Source organism: Eretmochelys imbricata, chromosome 6, assembly GCF_965152235.1.
Source record: "Eretmochelys imbricata isolate rEreImb1 chromosome 6, rEreImb1.hap1, whole genome shotgun sequence".
Classification (NCBI taxonomy): domain Eukaryota; kingdom Metazoa; phylum Chordata; order Testudines; family Cheloniidae; genus Eretmochelys; species Eretmochelys imbricata.
Window position 1 is genome coordinate 7,584,441 of NC_135577.1, and position 25,098 is coordinate 7,609,538.

At 51.8% G+C, this 25,098-nt stretch overlaps 2 protein-coding genes across 2 annotated transcripts in view; both read right to left on the reverse strand.

Moving 5' to 3' along the window:
- Positions 1-25,098, reverse strand: part of LOC144267068 (uncharacterized) — a 620,395-nt gene that overhangs the window by 358,105 nt on the left and 237,192 nt on the right. The window lies entirely within an intron of this gene.
- LOC144267063 (uncharacterized) overlaps positions 1-25,098 on the reverse strand; it is a 114,071-nt gene that overhangs the window by 60,328 nt on the left and 28,645 nt on the right. Inside the window, exon 8 of the mRNA XM_077820728.1 lies at positions 3,244-3,270. Coding sequence (XP_077676854.1) covers positions 3,244-3,270 — 27 coding nt within the window. The remainder of the gene's footprint in view (positions 1-3,243; positions 3,271-25,098) is intronic.

The following is a 25,098-nucleotide window of genomic DNA, read 5'->3' on the forward strand; positions in this document are numbered from 1 at the left end:
GGGATCAGGGGCAGAATTTGTAACTGGTGGGTGAATCTAACTGCAGTGTTAACCACCAGGTTTGAGAGAATCTGCTCTCCTTTTTCAGCCTGCCCTGACCTTGGCATTTCAGTGTGGGCTTTACTGGGCACCACGGGTCACAACATCCACTTTGTACCAGTCTGTCTGTCTCCAATTTTTCCTTATTTCCTGCAGAAATTTTATAGAACAGGTTGAGCAGGACAATTGTTTCCTTTCACCTGCTTTCGACAATTTAGGTCCAGGATACACTTCTCTGCACAACCTGCTCCACTCGGGTTGCTCGCGTAGTACACCACTGCTGTGCTGTCCATTAGAAGATGTACCCTGTGGCCTTTGATCTCAGGCAGGAATGGGTTAAAAGCCCATCTGATGGTGTGTTGTTCTAGTTCATTTATGTCCAGTTTTTGTTCCCATTCCTTCCACCCAGCCCCCGATCCAGGCTCACTTTCACAGTCTCCTGGGATGGCGAGGAGCCCAACTGTCCAGCTCCACAGGCACCTCAGCCCCACACTCACCAAGAGTGTGTTTGACGTCCTCTGTGCCGTGGCCATAGTGGAACTAGAGCCAGTCCAGGCTCCTGTCCTTTCACTTTCCTTCCACAGGAGAACTCAGGGGCCAAAACACGTCTTTTAAGAGCCTGCACGTATCCCAAACCTCTTGCTTTGGACAGAGCCAATGGCTTGGCTTTCAAAGCCTTCTTCAAGAGAAAGGCTTGACTCCAGCTCTGCCTGTCTTTCCAGGCCCAGGCTGTGCAGGATCGAGTGCTGCCTGGGCAAGCTGCCTTTGCCAAGAGAGGGCAGACAGAGTGAGTGTGCATCAGATTTCAGGAATATGGATAACATTAACTAGCACTCCCTCTGGTACCACGGAAATCTCTGACTCGAGGGTAGCTATGTTAACCTGGACGGATCAGGGATTGGATTTGGATTTGCCAAACTTAGGGCATTGTTTCTTCATGTGTTCAAGGAATGTGAGTAAGAAACACGATTTTGGGTTGTCCCTTTGGGCTGGGGTCTGATAATTAGTGTTACCAGGAGGTGACTGGTACTTGGCTGCTGGGTGCTTAGCCCCCTCCTCCTCTTTCCCAGGAACAAACCGGGGGCCCCTTTCCATGCCAGGCTTTTGCCCTTCCCTTTGGGAGCTGAGCACTATAAATGGTCTCTCTCCCATGTGTCAGTCAGTGGCATCGGATGCCCTTTCCAGTTTGTTTGACTTTTCCCACACCGCTGCCCTCACCTTGTCAGAGCAGACATTAGAGAACTCCTGACCAATTCAATCTACAAACTGATCATAAGTTTCTGCCCCTTTCCTTTTGATCCATTTTCTCAAATCAAATAACCCCCCATTGTATGAACATATTCCCTGTGATTTATCCATTTTTTTGAGGTTTCTAAACTTTAGGTGCGATGCCTCTGGAATAATTTGAATTCTTTTAAACACAGATCCCTTCAATCAAGTGTCTTTGTTTACCAGAGGCCAACGTCTCCATTAATGAAGCTTAGCTTCGCTCTCATTGGGAACTGTGGGAGATGACGGCCATTTGGGAAGAGGGCAATTCTTTGTGAGATTCTATGCTTGTCTCACAGATAAGCTTTCAGTTCTAAAAATAATGGCAAACCCCCCCACACACACATATTAATCCTAGAAATGGCATGAAGGCAACTGAACAGGCAGGGCAGGATGGAGGACACACGGTGGTGTGAGGGAAGGAGTGAGGGGGAAATTGTATCACTCAAAATTCAAATAATAGGTGTCCCATTATTCCACCCTAAGTTTCCAACCTTGCTTTGGACCTTATGTTAAATATTATGTGTAATTAAAGAAAACAATACTAGTTGCAGGGCCCAGTATGTGTGATTTTTTGAACTGCTGACGTTTCCCTGAGGAACACAGGTGAGAGAAGGGGAAGGGTGATTCTCAGCACTTTGCAACTCAGCTACATCTGAAGGGAATTCCACAGGACAGAGGAAAGGCACCTTTGTTAGCTCAAGGCAGGGCCCACTGTTCAATATCCCAGGCTGTTGCAAACTGAGATGTGAGAACTTCTCACAGAAAAGGTCCCAGGGATCCCTTATAATTTAGAATGGAAAGTGTTTGAAGCGCAAACCTAGAGACTCTCCTGCAATGCAAAACAGGTTCTTGCACTCACACACACTCCCGCCCCCACACACACTTGGGGTCGTGTTGCTGTCTGGAAAAGAGCTTTACAAATGTATTTACTGCTGTTCTACCCTGGCTGCCAACTAATCCTTTTTACACAAACAGAGAAGGGGAAGCAGGCACTGACAGGATGAAAACAAGAAAAAACCTGATTCCTTCCCGGCTCCCTCCAGCTTCCCTACCCCCACCACATCTATTCCCTGGGATCCCTCCTCCCCGCCCTCCAGTCCCCACCCCCACACTCCACCCTTTGCAGTTTCTGCAGGGGGTGGCTAAGGGTTGAGGGGCTGCAGAGGGGCATTTGGGGTGGGGGAGCAGTGCTAATGAGGGGGAATTTCCCAAGCTCCTGCTCCCATCAGTAACTGCCCAGGGTCGCTGAGCAGAGCAGCAGAGGGGCCTGTCCCCACCCTTCCCCAGCAGCCAGAGCAGCCTCCCCTTGCAGCCAGGTCAGAGTCCAGCTCCATGTGCCCCTCCCCTCTGCACATACGGCCAGCTGGGCTGGGGGACGTGAATGTGACTCCAATCCTGAGCCCTCTGCACCTGCTGCTCCCATTAACCTGAGCGGTTGTTTTCCCGCTGCGGCTGTTTGGGGAGGGAGTTAAACTGTGTGTTGGGAGGAGACAAATACCCCTCTGTGTCCGTGACAGGCCTGTGAGGGTCCCTGTGCCCATCACTGAGCCCGACCCTCCTCGGCCCCAGGGGAAGAGGGGACAGTGGGAGAATGGGGAGGAGAGGCAGAGGGAATAATCCCCTTTCCATGTCCCACTAATCACCCACCCCAGAGATATGTCCCCCTAACTCCTCAATGCCCTGAAGGGTCCTTGTGGCGGCGGGGAGGGGGCATGTGTGATGACAGTGGGAATTTATGAACTATCTGTATCAAGCCTCTTGGCACTGAAAATTCATTTCCTCCCTAGGCCACGGGAGATCAGGGCTAGGTATTCAAGACATAGCACCACTAGAACTGTCTGGGCTAGAATCTACCCATATCGATGGAGAATCTGGAAAAGGCAACGGGAGTGGTCAGTGACTGGACATCAAGCCTTAGAGCAAGTGACTTACGCTTTCCGGAAGTCTCCTCGGGGAAGGCTGTGGAGGAGAATAAAGAGAGAAGGTGTCATGTGTCGGTGTGGAGATGAGCAGGATGCACAGACAGGCAGGGCACTGGGACTGGGAGACACGGGGACAGAGACAGCAGGGATGGAGGGCAGGGCAGCAGGGCCCAATGAAGCCTGGCTTCCCCCTGCCTCTCTCACACTCACCCCGGGACTTTCAGATTTTGTGCTTCAGGAGATAATCAATTGTTACCTGTTTTGGAAAAGGCTGCCTGCTGGCCCTGCACATTCTGAGTGGGAGCCTTGTGCCCTGATGGGGTAGAAAAACTCTCCCACAGGTGTCAGGCTTGACTGGACTCACTGCAGGGAGCTACAGAGAGAGACAGGGATCGCTGGTGCCAAAGACCCAGTTTCCGAGTTGTGGCGGCCTGGGCCTGCCCCTGTGGAACTGTGTGAGTCCTTGGGGACCTGGACACTGATGGGGTCACTCCCAAGGGTCTGGCTAAAAGCCAGCCCGAGACCAGACACTGTGAATACGGGACAGGGTGTTGGAGGGTGAAGGGGGCTGGGCTCTGGTGCAGCCAGGGGGCGAAGGGCCGATAAGAGAGGCTGACAAGGTTAGTTCCAGGCAAGCTCTGCCCAGAATCTTAGGTGGAAGCAGGAGATCAGCAAGGCAGCGTGGGACAGAGTCTGGAGAGCAGCTGGCAGAGAAAAGACAGAGCCAGCCCTGGAGATCAGTGCGGGAGGGGATCCCGGATGGCTGCTCTGGGGAAGGGTCAGTGGGAGGGTTATAGGGGAGACCCCCTCTGGTGGGGTGATGAGTAAGAGAGACAGGAGGTAGATAGGAGAGCCAGCCTGGGGTCGCAAGGTTATTTTAGGGGGATTGCGGTATTGCCACCCTTACTTCTGCGCTGCTGCCTTCAGAGCTGGGCGGCCAGAGTGCGGCGGCTGCTGACTGAGGGCCCGGCTCTGCAGACAGCAGCGCAGACGGAAGGGGGCAATACCCGACCAGGCCATCCTGACTTCTGGGCTGCTGCTGGCAGTGGCTCTGCCTTTAGAGCCGGGTTCCCGGCCAGCAGCTGCCTCTCTCCAGTTGCCCAGCTTTGAAGGCAGGGCCGCCGCCAGCAGCAGCGCTGAGGGAAGGGCGGCAATACCACAACCCCCACCACAACGCCTTTTGGGGTCAGGAACCCTGAGAATTACAACACCAGGAAATTTCAGATTGAAATGTCTGACATTATGACATTTACGATTCGTAAAACCCTAGGACCGTGAAACTGACAAAAATGGATGGTGAATTTGGTAGGGCCCTACATATAGTGGTTCTCCCGACAAGGCAAAAGAAGGGACACAGGACACAATTATACCCACAGTAACAACTGCAACAGCAGCTTCCAAACCACTCCCTGCCTCTATTCATTGCACCCCTTCTCCCCAGCCTCCGCATCCGTCCTCCCTCCATTCCCTCCACCCTCTCCTGCTGCACCCTCCCATTCCGGTATCCCTCCTGCCCCCTCCATGACGCCTCCTCTCCCTCTATTTCTTCAGACCTAACTCATGCCCCCTCCCATCCTTCTATTTGCTCTGCCCCCAATACATCTCTCTTCCCTCTCTGTAGCCTCTCTCCACCCTCCAGTCCATTCTACCCATCACTTCCCTCTGTTCCCTCGTGTCACCTCCCATCCCTCTATGGCCTCATCTATCTACCCCTTAACCTTCCCCTCCCTCTATTCCCTCCTCCTGAGCCACATGTCCCTCCCATTCCTATCTTACCCCTTCACTCCCGCTCTGCTACTTTCCCATGCTCTATTCCCTCTGCCCTCTCCCCAGGCCCCCTCCCTTACCTCTATTCCCTCCTTCCCAGTGCTTAATTTGTGCCAGGGCTTGCCAGGGATAAGCCCCAGCTCCTCTTGGCTTGGCAGTTCATAGCCCCTATACTGCTGGGATTCCTGCATCAGTTACGAATGTAAGAACATTTCTTGAGCCCCAGCACCTAATTGCTTAAGCCCAGGTACATCTTTCATTACAAATTAAGCACTTCTCCTGCCCCTCACGTGTCCCTCACATCACTATGTTCCCTCTTTCCCCAACCCCAGCACACTCCGGTGCCTTTAGTCCCTGCTTCCCGTGCCCCCTCTTGTCCCTCTATTCCCTCCCGCCCCTCCCTTCCCCCTCCCCTCCCTCCTCTCCCTTCCCATCTTCTCTCCCCTCCCTCTGCTCCCTCTATTCCAGGGATACGCAAACTGAGGGTCGGACCGTGTGATGTTCCTAATGATTGGAAAATTGGTCGTTCTGACCCATGCAGAAGTGGCCCTTACTAATCACTGGATGCTTCTGTAGTAAATGCATGTAGTGATTGCGCTTGGTTCAAGAAAAAAGCTGTGAACAACAGGCCCCTCTCTATATCGCATTCGTTAACCTCTGAAAGGCCTTCAACACGCTTGGCAGGAACGGCATCTATAAGATCCTGTTGAAAATTGGCTGACAACAAAAGGGGCTCTCCCTATTCAAAGAGTTCCACTTGGGAATGAAGGCAACTATCCAGTCTGAAAATGAAACATCATCTGAGTTTACTATTCATACTGGCATGAAGCAGGCTGCATCTTAGCACCCACTGGCTTTGGCATCTTCTTCTCGAGTCTTCTTAAGTACGACTTGGAAATGATCCATCTGCTGTATTAACTGACTCAAGGATGGACAGCAGCTTGTTTAACATCAGATGATTACAGAGCAGAAGGCATGTCACCCAGCTTACTATTCAGGATCTGCTTTTTGCAGATGACACTGCATTCGTCTCTAATTCACCTGATGAATTGCAGATCATGATGAACAAGTTTTCTGATGCATGCAACAAGTTCTGCCTGGTAATCAGTATCAAGAAAACCGTTGTCATATCACAAGGTACCAACATGCCACCTAAAAGCTCTGTCAGTAATGAAGCTCTGGATAACATGGATCCCTTCTGCTATCATGGCTCAATTCTTACCAGCTCACATAACCTTGATAGGAGACTTGATGCTGTCATTGGCAAAGCTTCTGTCACCTTCATGACACCTGTCACGTGTTTGGAACAACAAGCTGCTAAACCCAGAGGCACCGACTTTCTAATGTGCCGGGGGGGTGCTTGACCCCCGCTCCACCCCAGGCTCCACCCCACTCCACCCCTTCCCCCAAGGCCCCACTCAGGTCCTGCCTCTTCCTCCCCCCACTGCGCCCCTGCCCTGCCTCTTCCTGCCCCCACCCCACCTCTTCCTGCCCTCTCCCACAACCGCACACCGCTTTCACTCATCCCCCTTTCCCTGCCAGCGCCTCCTCCCTGCTGCTGAACAGGTGATCACCAGGACGCAGGAGGCGCTGGGGCGCGGGGGAGGTGCTGATCAGCAGGGCTGCCAGGAGGTAGGAGGTGCTGGGGCGAAGGAGAAGAGCTGATTAGTGTGGGGGGCTGAAAGTGGATGCTGAGCACCCACCATTTTGTTTCTGGGGGTGCTCCAGCCCTGGAGCACCTACACAGTCGGCGCCTGTGGCTAACCCTGAACACACAGGGGTCTGTTTATCAGCCTTGTGTCCTTCGTACCCTCCTTTACGGCTCTGAAAGCTGGGTCACATCCTCCAAGCAGGAGTGGAGATTGAACAGTTCCCACCTCCGCTGTCTTAGAAAAATCCTTGGAGTCACTTGAGACCAAGGGATCACCAGTAACGAGACCCTTGAGAGAACCAGCCCACAGTCTATGCAGACGATGCTGGACGCTCGCAGGCTTCACTGTCTGGGACACATGACGCGCATGTCCCAAGATCGTCTGCCGAAGGCCGTGCTCTGTGCCCATGACGCAAAGCAAGGCCAATGATCCAATCCAGTGACAGGGGTCAAACAAGCTCTCAAGAAATAAAACAAATCCACCTCCTCCTCCTCCTCCTTCAAATCCCTCCTCAAAACTCTCCTTTGCTGCAATGCCTGTTTGTACAGTGCGTAGCACAATGGAGTGCTGCTGCATGACTGGGGTGCCTAGGTACTACCGGAATACACCTAATATGATTCTTCCCAGAGGAACCTAGGGTTGGAGGCAGCCCCTTACCACCTGCCTTTAGTGTGAGGAAGCTTTTTCTATGCCTGTAGTGGGTCAGCTCCCCAGCTTGGCCAAGGGTAACACAAGCCCTCCCTTCACGGCCTCACAGGCCCCGCTCTCACTCTACAGGTTAGCAATAGGCACATTCCAACCCTTGATCCCTTGAGTGTCTCCCTGGTGTGTCCACTCTCTGATCACTGGACACTCTCAGTATGCACAGATCTGCTGCTTCCAAAGAAATAGTGTACCCCAGCTACCAATTACACCTCAGATCAGCGCTCTCCTCAGCTCACAGCACTTAGAGATGTTCAGAGTGAGATCCCAAGGCCCAGTCATTCAAGTAGTAGCAAGTAGAAGTTTTGGCGACAAATGCTTACATATCAAATAAAAACATCACAGGCATTCTAGAATCTAGACTTAATTAGAATCATAGAATCATAGAATATCAGGGTTGGAAAGGACCCCAGAAGGTCATCTAGTCCAACCCCCTGCTCGAAGCAGGACCAATTCCCAGTTAAATCATCCCAGCCAGGGCTTTGTCAAGCCTGACCTTAAAAACTTCTAAGGAAGGAGATTCTACCACCTCCCTAGGTAACGCATTCCAGTGTTTCACCACCCTCATAGTGAAAAAGTTTTTCCTAATATCCAATCTAAACCTCCCCCACTGCAACTTGAGACCATTACTCCTCGTTCTGTCATCTGATACGATTGAGAACAGTCTAGAGCCATCCTCTTTGGAATCCCCTTTCAGGTAGTTGAAAGCAGCTATCAAATCCCCCCTCATTCTTCTCTTCTGCAGACTAAACAATCCCAGCTCCCTCAGCCTCTCCTCATAAGTCATGTGTTCTAGACCCCTAATCATTTTTGTTGCCCTTCGCTGGACTCTCTCCAATTTATCCACATCCTTCTTGTAGTGTGGGGCCCAAAACTGGACACAGTACTCCAGATGAGGCCTCACCAATGTCGAATAGAGGGGAACGATCACGTCCCTCGATCTGCTCGCTATGCCCCTACTTATACATCCCAAAATGCCATTGGCCTTCTTGGCAACAAGGGCACACTGTTGACTCGTATCCAGCTTCTCGTCCACTGTCACCCCTAGGTCCTTTTCCGCAGAACTGCTGCCTAGCCATTCGGCCCCTAGTCTGTAGCGGTGCATTGGATTCTTCTGTCCTAAGTGCAGGACCCTGCACTTATCCTTATTGAACCTCATCAGATTTCTTTTGGCCCAATCCTCCAATTTGTCTAGGTCCTTCTGTATCCTATCCCTCCCCTCCAGCGTATCTACCACTCCTCCCAGTTTAGTATCATCCGCAAATTTGCTGAGAGTGCAATCTAAACCATCCTCCAGATCATTTATGAAGATATTGAACAAAACCGGCCCCAGGACCGACCCCTGGGGCACTCCACTTGACACCGGCTGCCAACTAGACATGGAGCCATTGATCACTACCCGTTGAGCCCGACAATCTAGCCAGCTTTCTACCCACCTTATAGTGCATTCATCCAGCCCATACTTCCTTAACTTGCTGACAAGAATACTGTGGGAGACCGTGTCAAAAGCTTTGCTAAAGTCAAGAAACAATACATCCACTGCTTTCCCTTCATCCACAGAACCAGTAATCTCATCATAAAAGGCGATTAGATTAGTCAGGCATGACCTTCCCTTGGTGAATCCATGCTGGCTGTTCCCGATCACTTTCCTCTCATGCAAGTGCTTCAGGATTGATTCTTTGAGGACCTGCTCCATGATTTTTCCAGGGACTGAGGTGAGGGTGACTGGCCTGTAGTTCCCAGGATCCTCCTTCTTCCCTTTTTTAAAGATTGGCACTACATTAGCCTTTTTCCAGTCATCCGGGACTTCCCCCGTTCGCCACGAGTTTTCAAAGATGCAATCACAGCCGCCAATTCCTTCAGCACTCTCGGATGCAACTCGTCCGGCCCCATGGACTTGTGCACGTCCAGCTTTTCTAAATAGTCCCTAACCACCTCTATCTCCACAGAGGGCTGGCCATCTCTTCCCCATTTTGTGATGCCCAGCGCAGCAGTCTGGGAGCTGACCTTGTTAGTGAAGACAGAGGCAAAAAAAGCATTGAGTACGTTAGCTTTTTCCACATCCTCCATCACTAGGTTGCCTCCCTCATTCAGTAAGGGGCCCACACTTTCCTTGGCTTTCTTCTTGTTGCCAACATACCTGAAGAAACCCTTCTTGTTACTCTTGACATCTCTTGCTAGCTGCAGCTCCAGGTGCGATTTGGCCCTCCTGATATCATTCCTACATGCCCGAGCAATATTTTTATACTCTTCCCTGGTCATATGTCCAACCTTCCACTTCTTATAAGCTTCTTTTTTATGTTGAAGATCCGCTAGGATTTCACCATTAAGCCAAGCTGGTCGCCTGCCATATTTACTATTCTTTCGACTCATCGGGATGGTTTGTCCCTGTAACCTCAACAGGGATTCCTTGAAATACAGCCAGCTCTCCTGGACTCCTTTCCCCTTCATGTTAGTCCCCCAGGGGATCCTGGCCATCCGTTCCCTGAGGGAGTCGAAGTCTGCTTTCCTGAAGTCCAGGGTCCGTATCCTGCTGCTTACCTTTCTTCCCTGCGTCAGGATCCTGAACTCAACCAACTCATGGTCACTGCCTCCCAGATTCCCATCCACTTTTGCTTCCCCCACTAATTCTACCCGGTTTGTGAGCAGCAGGTCAAGAAAAGCGCCCCCCCTAGTTGGCTCCTCTAGCACTTGTGCCAGGAAATTGTCCCCTACGCTTTCCAAAAACTTCCTGGATTGTCTATGCACCGCAGTATTGCTCTCCCAGCAGATACCAGGAAAATTAAAGTCACCCATGAGAATCAGGGCATGCGATCTAGTAGCTTCCATGAGGTGCCGGAAGAAAGCCTCATCTACCTCATCCCCCTGGTCCGGTGGTCTATAGCAGACTCCCACCACTACATCACTCTTGTTGCACACACTTCTAAACTTAATCCAGAGACACTCAGTTTTTTCTACAGTTTCGTACCGGAGCTCTGAGCAGTCATACTGCTCCCTTACATACAGTGCTACCTTTTCTGCCCTGCCTGTCCTTCCTGAACAGTTTATAACCATCCATGACAGTACTCCAGTCATGTGAGTTATCCCACCAAGTCTCTGTTATTCCAATCACGTCATAGTTCCTTGACATCAACAAGCTGCTCTCATGTCTAACAAATTAACAAGCTGCTCTCATGTCTAATAAAGAATTGCTCGCCCCAAATCATTCCAATGCTTTTCAGCCAGGCAATCTGTGACCTTATTTCATGAGACAAACCTGCTGTCACTTTATTCCTTGGTAAAGGACCCAGGGTGTCCCAGGGCACCCCTAGTTCTCTCCGAACAATCCTATGGCTTTATGCAGAAACAGGACACCCCCCTCCTGACTGGTTCGTCCTGTAGATTTCCTGTCTTGTAGATTTTAAACTGTCTTCATCAGCAATTGCCTCAGAATGCTAACAGGCACACAGGGTGAGGTATACAATGCAACATACACAAATAAGCAGACAGGGGGATAGGTGTCTGTTACCTCTTATCTGGGAGGTACAGTGCTGAGGACTGTTACCTCTGGCTACTTGCCTGAATCCCAAATCCTTAAGAACATAATTTTCAGTATAGATATGTAACTCCCTAAATATTCTCTCTACATACATTTTGCAGTAATCATGATGGCTAATGGACTTCTGGCTCTCAGGAGAGACCTCACATGCCATCCTTTGGTGTTATGCAAAGATCTGATCCAGACGATCCCTGTAAAACCCTCTGCACCCCCTGTGCCCTCTGCCCTTTGGCACCAAAAGGTCCCTGGGTCACAGCTCACCTGCTACATTGATCCATATTTTGGGCCGTCCCTTGGGGCTGGGGTCTGATAATTGGGGTCACTGGGAGGTTCTGACCCACAGCCTCCGAATCCAGGGTAGGTACGTTAATCTGGACGGATCAGGGATTGTATTTGGATTCGCCATATTTAGGGCATTGTTTCTTCATATGTTCAAATGATGTGTATAAGAAACACTATTTTGGGCCATCCCAATGGCCTGGGGTCTGATAATTAGTGTTACCAGGAGGTGACTGGTACTGGGCTGCAGGGTGCTTAGTCCCCCCACCTCCTCTTTCCAAGGAACAAACCGGGGGACCACTTTCCATGCCAGGCTTTTCCCTTTCGCACCATAAATGGTCTCTCTTGCATGTAGCTCAGTGGCATTGGCTGCTTTTCCACAGTTTGTTGGACAAGTCCAAGAGTGGACTTCTCAAGTTTTTTGAGGTTTCTAAACTTTAGGTGAGATGCCTCTGCAATAATTTGAAACCTTTTAAACACAGGTCCCTTAGACCAGGTGTCTCTGTCTACCAGAAGCAAAGGACCACACCATCTCCTCTAAGGCAGCCTGGCTTTGCTCTGCGAATAGTGAGAGATGAAGGCCTTTTTGGAAGAGGGCAATTCTTTCTGAGATTCTATGCTTGTCTCACGACAGAGGTTCAGTTACAAAAATCATTGCAAAAAATGCAACACATTAATCCTAGAAACAGTGTGAGGTCACCTGAACAGGCAGGGCAGGACAAAGGAGACATGGGGATGGGATGAGGAGCGAGGGGGAAAATTGCATTTCTCAATATTGAAATAAGAGTTCTCCCATTTTTCCAGCCTAATTTTCCAACCCTGCTTTGGATGTCATGTTGAACATCGTACATAATGCAAGACAAAAATACAAGTTAATCATATAATTTTTGAGGACACTGCAACTCCTGAATCCCCTCCTCCCCTGCTGCATCCCTGGCCAATGGCAACTGTGGAGTCGGTACTCAGCACAGGGGCAGAGCGCAGAGACCCCCTGTCTCCTGCCCCCAGGGACTGCAAGGACGTGCTGGCGGTTTCTGGGAGCGGCGCGGGGCCAGGGCAGGTAGGCAGCGTGCCTTAGCCCCACTGCGCCGCAGAACTTTTTGCACCTAAAATCTCCCAGTTTGGCTTCAGTAGCCTTCTGGAGATAGAGCCTGATTCCAGGCAACCCTACGAGTAGCACCAGCCTCTTCCTAGTGGGCGGCTGAGATATGCCTGAGCCCTTCCTCACCCCGGGGCCCCACCCTCTACTCCTCCTCTTCCCCCAAGACCCCGCCCGCTGGCCCCAGAAGGTGCAGCTGGGCCGTGGGAAGGGCCGCTCAGGGAGCTTGGGCTACTGTGGGAAACCCTTAACCCTCCACCTGCCCTGGGTGGCAGGGGCAGAGACATGGGCTGGGGGCTGCTCTCAGGCCCCCTGGCCTCCCACCCAGGGCAGGTGGAGGGTCCAGGGCACCCCACAGTGGCCCCGGCTCCCTGGGCAGCTCTAACCACAGCCCAGCTCTGACTTATGTCCTTGCCTGGGGCCCCAGGGGGAAGAGGAGGAGCGAGGAGTGGGGCCACTGTTCTGGTGCTGGTGCCCCACCCCACACTTCTACACGGGGGCCAGGGCTCCTGCCGGGGAACCCAAATTGGCCAGGGGCTTGGGCCTGGGCCTGGGCCCTGTGTGAATCCACCACTGTCCCTATCAAATTTACCTCCCTTCCCTTCTCCCCGACCCTGCCCCTCCCGTCCCATTATTCCCTCCTCTCCATCCTGGCTTCCCCATCCCGCCCCTATTCCCTCCTCCTCCCTCATATGCTCCCTCCCTGCCTCTATCCTCTTCTCCCACTCCCTGTGCAAACACTGATTAAAATCCAACAAGGGCGTCTCCCTTCACCCCTCCCCAGTCTGTCTTGTGGGCACCAAGTCCTTGGTGGGGTGGGGGTGCTGGAAGGAGGAGGGGCCTGGGCTCTGGCAAGGCAGGGGAAAGCACCGTGGGGAAAGGGTCTGTCTGTCACAGAAGCAGGCTTGCCCGGCTGGGAAGCTAGACCGGAACGTCCAAGGCGACGGCCAGTGACTCCATGTCAAGGCTGTTACAGCGCCTGAGGAGTTCACACTTGTTCCTAGGTTGGTGAAATGTAAGGATCGAGCTCACAACCAGATAGGTGCCTGCCCTGCTTCTGAACAGCCTGCCCTGCGGCTAGCATGACAAACCGCATGGCAAGCTCTTTCCTCATGTGGTGTTTTCATGGGAAGCGAGGGGGAGGCGTGGGCTACTGGGACCAGGGGATGGGTCGGGAAGGGGAGGGCAGCCCAGCCCAGCCATTTCTGCCTCCCCCCCACGTCCCCCGCTACACACAGAGCGGCTCCGGCAGCTCCCAGGCCTTCCCTGTGCAGCGTGCGGTGCTGCTGCTGCTTTGGCGCGGGCAGGGCCCCGTGTGTGGGATTTTGGCCCTGCCGACATTTCCCTGAGGGACACAGGGGAGAGACGGGGGAGGGGGATTCTGGACACTTCCCAACTCAGCTGTATCTGAAGGGAATTCCACAGGGCAGAGGAAAGGGGCCTTCCTTAGTTCAAGGCAGGGCCACTGTTGAATATCCCAGGCTGTTGCAAACTGAGGGGTGAGAGCATCTCACAGGAAAGATCCCAGGGAGCCTTTATCAGTAAGCTATGAATAGGTGTGATCGATCTGTATTTGAAGGGCCATCAGCTGTACAATGGATCCACTGACAGAAGCCAGGGGCTACACCTTATGAGTCAGCAAGACATGGAGGGACGTGCCTAGGGACAGAACCCTCAGGCTTTTCCATGCCATGTGCTGTGAGCTTTTCCATCTCACTCCCTTTTTTCATTTGATTGTATTTGTTCTCATCAGGCCATCTCCTCTGTCTGAGTTTCCCTTTCCCCATTCATTCATCATCAGACTATGCCATTAGTAGAGTGGATATTGGCAGATAGGAAGTTATAACACTCATGTTTTACACAGCAGCGGGCTGCTTTCCAAATCAACTGAACTGCTCATCCATGGAGGGGAAATCAGGTGAGATGAGGGGTATATGAAGGAAGCAGGTTTCATGCAGCGTGAGTGACTGGCCTTCCAGCTCTGCTCTATGGACCATCACAGCACTGTCAGTATTAGTTCCCTGCGTCCTTTGGATCTTGAACCTTCACACTGATGGGACCTCGTGATTTTCGAAAGGGGCTTAACAGAAAGAAGTAAAAGAGAAGGAGAGAGAGCAAAGGCCATTTCCCTCCTGTGCCCGCCCAAGCACACACACACACACAGAGACACACACAAACTCCTCTCTCTCTCTCTCTTTCTCCTCTCAGGCTCTGCTGCTTTCATCTGTTCTGCACACCCTGGCTGTGCATTGCCAGACTTTACCGTCTCTGGGTGGTGCTCTGCGTACCACCCTGGACTCTTTTCATGGGTTTTTAACACTTGGCTTTGGGCTCCTTTCCACACCCTGGTAATGTAATTTACTCAGAATTAGCGATGTCCCTTCAGCCATAATGCCACAGTAACAATGTTTTTACTCTGGGAAGTGCCTTGGTTGCTGAACTAAACATCTTGTCCATGCTCGCTCAACCAGACACCTAATGAGACTGTGACCATGTGACGTTCGTAATGATACGAAGATTGTAGTTGTGACCAGTGGAGATGTGGCCCTTCCTAATAGTAATAAAGACCTCTATACCTTGCCTCAGCGTATAATATGGAGAGATTATCATACTCCCTTTTTGGTTTGTGTCCTTCCCTCCACTCTCATTTTTGGACTGTGTACTTTAGGTCTGATGGCCATTCTGAATGAATTTCATATTTTTATGGGGAACATTAGGACTGCTTGTGTGCGTGTGTCTCTCACATTTAGAGCCATTGTAAAGATTAGAAGAAAAAAAGGTGTTTTTTTTTCAAAAGAAAATAGGCTTTTTACACATTTTAAAGGAAGATTGGGGAAGAGGAATACAGTGGTAAGCTGCAAATATGTTAACAGGTCTTTTTAGACAAAAATTATGTTTATGCATTTAGGTTTAGTTTTAACTAACGACTGAAAAATTATTATGTTTTTCTGAATATTAAATATTTAGTAACAGAATGTGATTGTAGAGAAAATAAAGCGGGGGCGGGGGGGTGGGGAGTTAAACAGGAACAAAGCGAGAGAGGCTGTAGAACAGCTGAGAAAACAAAAGCCTTGTGAGGCGCTAATATACCGTGGGGATGGGGCCACATACATATCACAGGTAGAGTGGGAACCTCACAGTACCACTGCTGCTATTCCTCCCCTTGGTTTTGGATCCTTCTTTTCACCTAAGCCCTCAAATCTCCCTCTGGTCTGACCGTAACCTTGGCTCAAAGGGCTTGGTTGTATTTCTTCTGAGTCCCCTGTGTTGTCCCTTCAACACACCCCTGCCCCTCCACCTCCCTCCCTCCCACAACCCGTGCAGAGAGCTTCCTGTTTTACAGGCTCATCTAAGGACATCCAGGTCCTTCATTTTATTACCAGCTCCTTCTCATCTTAATCACCCTGCCTCTGTCTGTAAACCGAACACTGGCTCCCTGCCCCAGGGGCACAAGCTGGAAGCAGCACCTCTCCTCCCCACAATCCACACTCCACAGCAATGCTGGGCTGCAGTTAAGAGCTCCACCTGGGAGAACACCTCCTGCACAAAAGTCAGAAGTCGGGAAGACAGCAGGAGCTCCCCCCACCCCCCAATGGCACCCTTGGGGTTAGAGAGACAGGAGGTAGAGAGTCACCCTGACTGAATTGGCCTTCTCAGCACTGGTTCTCCACTTGTAAGGTAACTCCCTTCTCGTCATGTACCAGTATATTTATGCCTGTATCTGTAATTTTAACTCCATGCATCTGAAGAAGTGGGTCTGTTACCCACGAAAGCTTATGCCCAAATAAACCTGTTAGTCTTTAAGATAGCACTGGACTCCTCGTTGGTTTTTTTAGGAGGTAGAGAGGGGAGCCAGCCTGGGGCTGGAGGCAATGAGCAGGGCCCCAGCGTGTACCCAGCCCTCTCCTAATTCTGCCTGTGAATCCCCCTGATAATGACACATTCCGAACCCAGGTCCAGCTACTTACCACGACAAATAATGCTGTTCCCTACAAGGCAAAAGAAGAGAAACAGTACACAATCACACGCACAGTAACAACTGAAACAACACAGCAGCCTCCAAATGCACCCCCCCATCTCTATTCATTGCCATCGTTCTCCCCAGTCTCCCCATGAGCCTTCCCTCTATTCCCTCCTCCCCATCCCCATGGCCCCTCCTCCACCCTAATCCTTCCGCTGCCTTCCCGTGTCCCCTCCCGTCCCTCTATTCCCTCCTGCGCCGTCCCAGGCCCCGCCTCCTTCTATTCCCTGCTCCCCGTCCCTGTGCCCCCCACCTGTATTCCCTCCTCCCCACTCTATGCTTCCTCCTCTCCTTCTGTTTCCTCTTCCCTTTCCCTGTGTCCCTTCTCTTCCCCGAATTCCCTCTTCCCCAGGCAGCTCTGGGGAATGGTTGGTGGGAGGGTTATAGGGGAGATTCCCTCTGCTGGGGTGACGAGTAAGTACAGAGAGACAGGAACGTAGATACGGGAGCCAGCCTGGGGCTGGAGGCAGTGAGCAAGGCCCCAGTGTGTCCCCGGCCCTCTCCTAATTCTGCCTTCGCATCCCCCTGCTAATGACACAATCCCAGACCAGATCCAGCTTCTTACCGCTGCCACGGCAAGTACTGATATTACCTAAAAGGCAAAAGAAGGGACACAGGACATAATTACACCCACAGTAACAACTGAAACAACACAGCAGCCTCCAAATGCATCCCCCCCATCCCTATTCATTCTAATCGTTCTCCCCAGTCTCCCCATGAGCCTTCCCTCTATTCCCTCCTCCCCCTGTCCCCTCCTCCACCCTAAGCCCCATTCCCCCTTCCCGTGTCCCTTCCCCTCCCTCTATTCCCTCCTCCCCATCCCCATGGCCCCTCCTCCACCCTAATCCTTCCACTGCCTTCCCGTGTCCCCTCCCCTCCCTCTATTCCCTCCTGCCCCGTCCCAGGCCCCGCCTCCTTCTATTCACTGCTCCCCCTCCCTGTGCCCCCACCTGTATTCCCTCCTCCCCACTCTATGCTTCCTCCTCTCCTTCTGTTTCCTCTTCCCTTTCCCTGTGTCCCTTCTCTTCCCTGTAAATCCCTCTTCCACAGGCAGCTCTGGGGAATGGTTGGTGGGATGGTTATAGAGGAGATCCCCTCTACTGGGGTGACGAGTAAGGACACAGAGACAGGAAGGTAGATACGGGAGCCAGCCTGGGGCTGGAGGCAATGAGCAGGGCCCCAGCGTGTACCCGGCCCTCTCCTAATTCTGCCTTCGCATCCCCATCATAATGACACGATCCCAGCCCAGATCCAGCTACTTACCACTGCCACGACAACTACTGTTATAACCTACAAGGCAAAAGAAGGGACACAGGACACAATCACACCCACAGTAACAACTGAAACCACACAGCAGCCTCCAAATGCACCCCCATCTCCATTCATTGTAATCGTTCTCCCCAGTCTCCCCATGAGCCTTCCCTCTATTCCCTCCTCCCCCTCCCCATGCCCCCTCCTCCAGCCTAATCCTTCCTCCCCCTTTCCGTGTCAGTTCCCTGCCCTCTATTCCCTCCTGCCCCATCCCAGGCACCGCCTCCTTCTATTCCCTGCTCCCCCTCCCTGTGTCCCCCACCTGTATTCCCTCCTCCCCACTCAATGCTTCCTCCTCTCCTTCTGTTTCCTCTTCCCTTTCCCTCTGTCCCTTCTCTTCCCCGTATTCCCTCTTCCACAGGCAGTTCTGGGGAATGTTTGGTGGGATGGTTATAGAGGAGATCCCCTCTGCTGGGGTGAGGAGTAAGGACAGAGAGACAGAAAGGTCGATATGGGAGCCAGCCTGAGGCTAGAGGCAATGAGCAGGGCCCCAGCGTGTACCCGGCCCTCTCCTCATTCTGCCTTCCCATCCCCCTGATAATGACACAATCCCAGCCCAGACCCAGCTACTTACCGGTGAAATGGCAAAAACTGATCTTGCCTACAAGGCAAAAGAAGGGACACAGGACACAATCACACCCACAGTAACAACTGAAACAACACAGCAGCCTCCAAATGCACCCCCCCCCATCTCTATTCATTGTAATCGTTCTCCGCAGTCTAACCATCAGCCTTCCCTCTATTCCCTCCTCCCCCTCCCCATGCGCCCTCCTCCACCCTAAGCCCTGTACCCCCTTCCCGTGTCAGTTCCCCGCCCTCTATTCCCTCCTGCCCCATCCCAGGTCCCGCCTCCTTCTATTCCCTGCTCCCCCTCCCTGTGCCCCCCACCTGTATTCCCTCCTCTCCACTCTATGCTTCCTCCTCTCCTTCTGTTTCCTCTTCCCTTTCCCTATGTCCCCTCCCTTCCCTGTAATCCCTCTTCCACAGGCAGCTCCAGGGAATGTTTTGTGGGATGGTTATCGAGGAGATCCCCTCTGCTTGGGGTGAGGAGTAAGGACACAGAGACAGGAAGGTCGATATGGGAGCCAGCCTGGGGCTGGAGGCAATGAGCACGGCCCCAGTGTGTACCCGGCCCTCTCCTAATTCTGCCTTCGCATCCCCCTGCTAATGACACAATCCCAGCCCAGATCCAGCTACTTACCACTGCCACTACAACTACTGTTATTACCTACAGGGCAAAAGAAGGGACACAGGACACAATCACACACACAGTAACAAATGAAACAACACAGCAGCCTCCAAAAGCCCCCCAACTCTATTCATTGTAATGGTTGTCCCCAGTCTCCCCATGAGCCTTCCCTCTATTCCCTCCTCCCCCTCTGCATGTCCACTCCTCCACCTAATTCTTCCTCCCCCTTCCCGTGCCCCTCCCCTCCCTCTATTCCCTCCTGCCCCGTCCCAGGCCCCGCCTCCTTCTATTCCCTGCTCCCTGTCCCTGTGCCCCCCACCTGTATTCCCTCCTCCCCACTCTATGCTTCCTCCTCTCCTTCTGTTTCCTCTTCCCTTTCCCTGTGTCCCTTCTCTTCCCCGAATTCCCTCTTCCACAGGCAGCTCTGGGGAATGGTTGGTGAGAGGGTTATAGTGGAGATTCCCTCTGTTGGGGTGACGAGTAAGTAGAGAGAGAGAGGTAGGTTGATACGGGAGCCAGCCTGGGGCTGGAGGAAATGAGCTCGGCCCCAGCGTGTACCCGGCCCTCTCCTAATTCTGCCTTTGCATCCCCCTGCTAATGACACAATCCCAGACCAGATCCAGCTTCTTACCGCTGCCACGGCAAGTACTGATATTACCTACAAGGCAAAAGAAGGGACATAGGACATAATCAGACCCACAGTAACAACTGAAACAACACAGCAGCCTCCAAATGCACCCCCCCATCTCTATTCATTGTAATCGTTCTCCCCAGTCTCCCCATGAGCCTTCCCTCTATTCCCTCCTCCCCCTCCCCATGCTCCCTCCTCCACCGTAAGCCCTATTCCCCATTCCCGTGTCAGTTCCCCGCCCTCTATTCCCTCCTGTCCCGCCCCAGGTCCCGCCTCCTTCTATTCCCTGCTCCCCCTCCCTGTGTCCCCCACCTGTATTCCCTCCTCCCCACTCAATGCTTCCTCCTCTCCTTCTGTTTCCTCTTCCCTTTCCCCCCTCCCTTCCCTGTAATCCCTCTTCCACAGGCAGCTCTGGGGAATGGTTGGTGGGATGGTAATAGAGGAAATCCTCTCTTCTGGGGTGACGAGTAAGGACACAGAAAAAGGAAGGTAGATACGGAAGCCAGCCTGGGGCTGGAGGCAATGAGCAGGGCCCCAGTGTGTACCCGGCCCTCTCCTAATTCTGCCTTCGCGTCCCCCTGATAATGACACAATCCCAGCCCAGATCCAGCTTCTTACCGCTGCCACGGCAAGTACTGATATTACCTAAAAGGCAAAAGAAGGGACACAGGACACAATCACACGCACAGTAACAGCTGAAACAACACAGCAGCCTCCAAATGCTCCCCCATCTCTATTCATTGTAATCGTTCACCCCAGTCTAACCATCAGCCTCTCCTCTATTCCCTCCTCCCCCTCCCCATGCCCCCTCCTCCACCCTAAGCCCTATTCCCCATTCCCGTGTCCCTTCCCCCCCCCCATTCCCTCCTGCTCCGTACCAGGCACCGCCTCCTTCTATTCCCTGCTCCCCCTCCCTGTGCCCCCCACTTGTATTCCCTCCTCCCCACTCTATGCTTCCTCCTCTCCTTCTGTTTCCTCTTCCCTTTCCCTGCGTCCCTTCTCTTCCCTGTAATTCTGGCCAATGGGACCCACGGCCAATGGGAGCCATGGAGCTTGTGCCTGTGGCGGTCGCAGCCCATGGAGAGTCTGGAGACTCCCCTGGCTGCTCTCACCCAAGAAGCCAGAGACCTCCCAGCAGGGCTGGTGAGTGCGGCCAGGGAAGGGGTCAGGGTGTGATGGGGAGTGTCTGGGAGGTGTGTGGAGGGTGCTGGGCAGTGGGGGAGGTTTGTGTGTTTTGGGGGCCTGTTGGGGGGTGCTGGGAAGTGGGGGAGATCTGTGTGTGCCAGGGCACTGGGGGTCTGTGTGGGGCATTGTGTAGTAGTGGTGGTGGGGCTGTGGGGAAGGGCACTGGGAGGGAGGAAGGGAAATCTCTGTGTATTGAGAAACTTCGAGTGGGGGGTTCTGTGTGGGGTGCTGGGCAGCTGTGGGCAGGGGAGTAGAGTGGAAGAATTACTTCTTGTGTCTTGCCCACAACACTCCTGCTAATCTATCCCAGAATTATGTTTACTTTTTTTTACAACTGTGTTACACTGTTTTAATGATAATAATAAGGAAATAAAAAGATTTCAGAGTCCATTCAAAACTGTCTGTTGGTCTGGATTTGGCCCACAGTCCACCTATTGACTACCCCTGCCCTACATGCTCTCTACTCGTCCAAGCCATGCCTCCTGACTCCCCTGTTAGTTTTTGCAGTGTACTGTCCCACACTGCCTCCCTGCTGCTGTAGTCTTCCTCTCTCACAGGGAATGGCTCCAGCAGTGGGGAAAGCCTCTGGCACAGGGCGGGGGGAGCTGGGAAAAGCTCTGGCAGCTCTTCGCTGCCGCAGTCTTTCAACAACACAGAACTCGGGTTATGAGTCCATGCTGAAGCCTGTGCCAGCATTGTCCACACTGATAGTGCTACCCGTGCTGGCTAGATTAGAGCTAGCATGGGTATGCTAATCCATGCTACAAATGCACTTTAACTTGCAGCCTTCTGACACGTTCTTTCTTTTTCTCCAGCTTGGGGCATTGCCCTGCTTCCCTGCAGAGAGGTGTGGGGAAGTCATTCTCTTTGCGAGTTAGCTTCAGTCATTGAGGCTTCCATTCGAATGTGGTGATTCTAGCCCAGGGAGAAAATCAATTCTTTTCCCCAACAGGCAGTGATAACGAAAGGGTTGGCACAGACTCATACAGATAGTTCATAAAAATAGTACAGAAAATTGCCACTTCCATCACCTTCATCCATCACACACTCCCCTCTCCATCACCTCCTCCACACACACACACACACACACATGCTCCCCTACTCCTCACCCCCTCACCACACAGTCAGGACCCCCTCACCGCTACCTCTCTTTCCAAACAAACTCTTCATCCCCCCATCCTCCCTCTGACACCTCCCCTTCCCCTTCCCCTCTCTAAAACAACCAATTCTACCTCCCCAGAGCAGAGTGGAAGAATTTAAGTCTAAGCTATTTAAATCACCAATTTTAATCTCGTATTAAATAACTATTTTAACCTTGCTTTGCCTTTCTACTTTCTTTTTTTTCCCCTCAAGAAAGATTGGTTATCATTGGCTGGTAACAATTAAAACATGTTGACTTGCATGTAAATATAGCCTCCACCCTAAATTTGGTCCTTCATTTTCATAAACCAGGAAGATACACTATATCGACACACATTTGTTTAACCTATAATATAGCTTAATTTACATTTATCCAGATTCTTAATTTGTACATTTTGTATATGTTAGAAAATGGTGATTTTTTATGGACTATATTAGTATTTTTTTCCTTGTGATTTGTGTCAAGATCTACTTGGATTGAAATTAAAATTCAAGTAAAAATGCACAAAAGCAGCATTTTAATTTGTTATTAGTTAAATCAAACTACCTTAAATGTACCGGATACATAAGAAAAAATATCTAAGTATATCAAAGCCTGGGCTTTTGAATGTAAAATTACCTGATCTATTAAACAAAGGCAGTATTATCTGTATTTAGGAATTGAACTGATGTTTCTGGTCACCGCAGCCTTCAAAATTTTAGAACTAGTAGATCTCATCCTCTCAAACCATTTTTATTCAAAGACTGGAAGAAGAAGAAGAAGAACAAGAGGAAGAGGAAGACAAGCTTTTCCAACTTCCTATCGGTCTTTCAACTTTCAATAAACTAATCATTGAGGTGAACTAACGTGGCTCATGTAGTCGCGGTAGAGCGCTCGGGGAGAGCTCACCCAGCGCGCTAAAAAAGCTACCTCCACGAGGGGCGCGGCTCCCTGTGCTGATGTACTGTTTACACTGGAGCTTTACAGCGCTGAACCTTGGTGCGCTCAGGGGGTGTTTTTCCACATGTGTGTTTGAGACCCCTGAACTAGGGTAAATATTGAATTCTCTGTCTTTTAAACAGTGCTGCAAAGTGTCATAATGAAGAAAATCCATCCTTAGTGCAGTGGTTCCCAACCTTTTCTGTGCCACGGCACACCCCAAGCTCCCGGGGCTCTTCCTGGCCAGCAGCCGAGAGGGAAGGGGAGACGCAGAAGAGGTGATCTATTGTTCACACAGAAAAGGAGGGGGGCAGAAAGGGAGATTGAGCTCTGATTGGTTGCTCCACCCCCAGAAGAGGTGGGGCAGTGCGGCAGATGACCAATCAAAATGTGGCTTCCCTCACCTTGCTCTCACTTGTACCTTTTCTAAAACTTCTGCAACACTCCTGTTCGGGCCTGGTGGCACACGAGTTGGGAAACACTGCCAGAGTGCATGAAAAGCTAAGGAGCAGTTTGGAGGAGCTGAGGAACTGCCAAAATGGCTCTGTAAATCCATGACAAAAATCTCTTCCACTGCAGATTCCCCTCAGCCCTGCTGGTCATTCCCTCTTCCTGCCGTGTGCCCACACTCCCCCTGCGGGGTGCTGTTGTGATAACGGGGCCTACACAGCTACCCTAATATGAGTGGTTTCAGAGAAGCAGCCGTGTTAGTCTGTAGTCACAAAAAGAAAAGGAGTACTTGTGGCACCTTAGAGACTAACCAATTTATTTGAGCATAAGCTTTCGTGAGCTACAGCTCACTTCATCGGATGCATTAATCATGATATTAAAAATAGTCGCAATTAATCACAGTTTTAATGGCATTGTTAAACAATAATAGAATACCGTTTATTTAAATCCTCTTGGATGTTGGAGGGAAGTGTGTGTGTGTGAGAGAGAGACGGTGTGTGTTGGTGCAGTGTGTGTTGAGGGAACGTGTGGTGGGGAGTGTGTGTGAGAGAGGGACTGTGTGTGTGTTGGGGGACTGCGTGAGACAGTGTGTGTGTTGGGGGAGTGAGTGTGTCAGCGTACGGTCTCTGTGAGCAGAGCACTCACCAGCCTGAACGCTTGTTCGGACAGCAGCACCCATCCCTGACCCAGAGGCAGCTGCCGAGAGAGGCTCCCCCTGTTCCCCGACCACAGCTCAGAGGCGACCAGGTACACGGGAGGGGGACACCCTGACATCAGCACCCAAATTGGAGGATTGGGCCAAAAGAAATCTGATGAGGTTCAACAAGGATAAGTGCAGGGTCCTGCACTTAGGACGGAAGAATCCAATGCACCGCTACAGACTAGGGACCGAATGGCTAGGCAGCAGTTCTGTGGAAAACGACCTAGGGGTGACAGTGGACGAGAAGCTGGATATGAGTCAGCAGTGTGCCCTTGTTGCCAAGAAGGCCAATGGCATTTTGGGATGTATAAGTAGGGGCATAGCGAGCAGATCGAGGGACGTGATCATCCCCCTCTATTTGACATTGGTGAGGCCTCATCTGGAGTACTGTGTCCAGTTTTGGGCCCCACACTACAAGAAGGATGTGGATAAATTGGAGAGAGTCCAGCGAAGGGCAACAAAAATGATTAGGGGTCTAGAACACATGACTTATGAGGAGAGGCTGAGGGAGCTGGGATTGTTTAGCCTTCAGAAGAGAAGAATGAGGGGGGATTTGATAGCTGCTTTCAACTACCTGAAAGGGGGTTCCAAAGAGGATGGCTCTAGACTGTTCTCAATGGTAGCAGATGACAGAACGAGGAGTAATGGCCTCAAGTTGCAGTGGGGGAGGTTTAGATTGGATATTAGGAAAAACTTTTTCACTATGAGGGTGGTGAAACACTGGAATGCGTTGCCTAGGGAGGTGGTGGAATCTCCTTCCTTGGAAGTTTTTAAGGTCAGGCTTGACAAAGCCCTGGCTGGGATGATTTAACTGGGAATTGGTCCTGCTTCGAGCAGGGGGTTGGACTAGATGACCTTCAGGGGTCCCTTCCAACCCTGATATTCTATGATTCTATGATTCTATGATTCCCCCCCGCTCTGTGCAGCAGACAGGAGGCAGACTCCCAGTCCAGAGCACCTGGGGCAGTTCCATGGGGGACAGAGGGGAGGCAGCGGGAGCAGCAGTGGAGCAGAGCAATGGGAGGAAGAGAACAGTGAACCGCCCCCCCCCCCCAATATAAGAATAAGAAGAGCAGGGGGAGGAACAGACTGAGGCTCCTGCACAGCGGCGCCGGAACCGGGGGGCAGGCGGCCCTGGCCCCATCACTTTCAAAAGTCAGAGGGCTGTGCCCTGGCAATATTTCCTGGACATAAGGGCAAGTGATGGGGAGGAATGCATGGAGAGGAGCGAGTTGGGAATGGGGTTTTGGGGGGAAAAGTGGATGTGGGGGCGGGGCCTCAG